Source organism: Sprattus sprattus (genome assembly GCF_963457725.1).
Source record: "Sprattus sprattus genome assembly, chromosome: 19".
In the NCBI taxonomy this organism is placed as follows: Eukaryota; Metazoa; Chordata; class Actinopteri; order Clupeiformes; family Clupeidae; genus Sprattus; species Sprattus sprattus.
This window is the reverse complement of record NC_137917.1, coordinates 27,217,813-27,220,312: the sequence shown is the minus strand read 5'-3', so window position 1 is coordinate 27,220,312 and position 2,500 is coordinate 27,217,813. Positions and strand designations below refer to the sequence as shown.

General features: G+C 41.6%; 1 protein-coding gene across 1 annotated transcript in view; it reads left to right on the top strand.

Moving 5' to 3' along the window:
- The window catches only part of megf8 (multiple EGF-like-domains 8), a gene marked incomplete at both ends in the record, with an annotated part of 50,729 nt that overhangs the window by 37,574 nt on the left and 10,655 nt on the right, over nucleotides 1-2,500 (top strand). Inside the window, 1 exon segment of the mRNA XM_080857592.1 lies at nucleotides 2,370-2,500. This exon segment is cut by the window's right edge and continues 84 nt beyond it. Coding sequence (XP_080713718.1) covers nucleotides 2,370-2,500 — 131 coding nt within the window.

Sequence of the window (2,500 nt, the reverse complement as noted above, 5' to 3'; positions counted from 1 at the left end):
GTAAAAAAAACGATTATCAATTGTAAACCGATAAAACGATTATCAATCCATTTCGACTTTTAAAACATTCGAGTTTGCTACTCAGAGTCTTTGCTACACTTCCTACTTTGTGTTTGATACAGATGAATTATCTTTTCATTCTTTTTTTATTAGAGAAAAAGCTTTTCCTTGTCACAATTTTGGCTTTCTATGAACAATCCAATCATCGATGCAGCTTGCATTTCAACATAAAATGGATGCGTAAAAAAAAAAAATTACAAAATCGATTATGAACTTTTCTGAATTGAGAGAGAATCGTTTTAGAGAGAATCGAGAAAAATCGAATAATCAATTTTTTCCCACACCCCTAGTTCATACGCACCGTAGAGACTCAGACATTTTGTGTCTTTGGTGTCTTGTGACACCGGTACACAGGGAATATGATCACAAGATAATCATTTTTTTAACGTCACATGTTTGGCCAAAACAAAGCCGGTATTTAATAAGAGCGCATCCTTCGTTCTGTTCAGTTGAATGTATTTACAGTAACTGCCAGGGCCGTCATTTAGGGGTGAAAGGTGGTGACGATGCTAGGGGCCCACAGCCCAGGGGGGGCCCACAAAAACCCCAGTAGCCTCTTATGTAGACTTCCCTTTCTATGACTAAAGTATTATGCAAAGGCCTAACTAATACTCATACTAATGCATCAGAGTTAAAACAAAGCCACTAAAAAAAGTTTCTATTTTCCGAGCATTACTCCCTTCTTTAAAAAAATGGTTTGGCCCATGGATCGCTTCTGTTTTGAGAATATGCGCGTAACGTAATTGCTCTCGAACTGCAGAGCCAGTTGGTAGAGGAGCAATGCCAAAACAGAAACAAAAACGGGACGCCAAAAAAGAGAGGAGAGGAAGAAAAGAGAAGCCAGGAGCACATCAGTAGCCCAGAATATCACCGATTTTTTTTCCGAATAAAGTGAGAGTGTTAAGCTAGTTGCACAGGCGCCCTGTAGTTCATGAGAAATAACATAGCTTGCCTCGTCCAACGTCCTGATGTTCGACTGGCTAATGTTAGGAGCTAGTGCTATCCAACTATTAACATTTCTGCGTTAACCGAATGATACTAATGTTTAACGTTACGTGTGGTCAGCAGTGTAAAATAATCGCCTGACGGGGCTGACATTTCAAATGTATCCACTAAATATCATCCACAGAAAAGATCAGTAAGGTTATAATTCGCCAAACGTTATAATACGCTATCAAAAAACTCCAGTAGCAGTTGGACACAATTTTCAATTGTAGCCTATTGACATGAGTCTTGTTAATGTTAAACAGGGGCTAATCTTACAGCTTGCCGTCCTCATACAATACTAAAATGAAGCTGTTTGTCTAGAGCTATGGCATTGATAAGCCAATTTAGTTTTTTTTATTTAGTTTATGTCAAGACTAGGGAGGTTAGTTCTTCATCAGCTGTTCCGTAAATCATAACCATAAATGTGTACAAAAGCAATATGAAATTAAATAATTAAACCTTTGCTGCTACTCCAGAATCAGCTGTAGCCTCCTCTGACCCCCACCCCCAGCACTCCAAAGATGCTGATGATGGTGAGTGAGCGAGATAGACACTTGTTGGCTATTTTAACTTTAATTAGTGAACTGCTGTGCATTGGCAATTACTTACACATAAGTCTCAGCTCTTTCGCTTCTGTAATGAATGGCAAAATGTAGATTTATTTATAAGTCTACTTGTCACTGACTGCCCTTGCTGTCTACAGAGCCAGGACCTCTACCCAACAAATATTAGAAACCAAAGCTACTACAGACAGTGAAGGGGATAGTGAATAATAATAACATGACATAATAATACCCAGTGACTCTTTGTGAAGTGGTTAATTGAAAAAAAGAAAAATTGCGTCAGGCACTGTCAAGAGGAACAGAAAAATAAATAAAAAATTATAATACATGGTCTAAGAAAAAAAGTTGTGTAAAATTGACGATGAAAAGTCGATGAAAAGTCGGGGGGCGGGGACCCACACCAATATTCTTTCAGGGGGCCCAGAATTCCTAGCAACGGCCCTGTGTGGACGCGATAGTTCAAACGCACCGGTGAGACTCGGCCAGTGACTGACCCTTACCCTAACACTGCAGCATCTTGGCTGTCCAAGAAAGCCATTTGTGAGTTTCCCACTCCTTTTTCTGATTGTGTGTGTGTCTGTGTCTGTGTGTGCGTGTGTGTGTGTTTGTGTGTGTGTGTGCGTGTGTGTTTGTGTGTGTGTGTGTGTGTGCATGTCTGTGTTTGTGCTGTGTGTGTGTGTGTGTGTGTGTGTGTGTTTATGCGCCTGTGTGTTTGTGTATTTTGTGTGCGCGTGTGTGTGCGCGTGTATGTGTGTCTAGGCGAGACCCGGCGCATCGTGAGCGTCAACCCCACCTACGACTGGACGTGCCTGAGCTACGGGCTGCTGAATGTGTCGCCCATGCAGGTGGAGTCGTCCCCACCGCTGCCCTGCCCCGTGCCCTGCTACCTG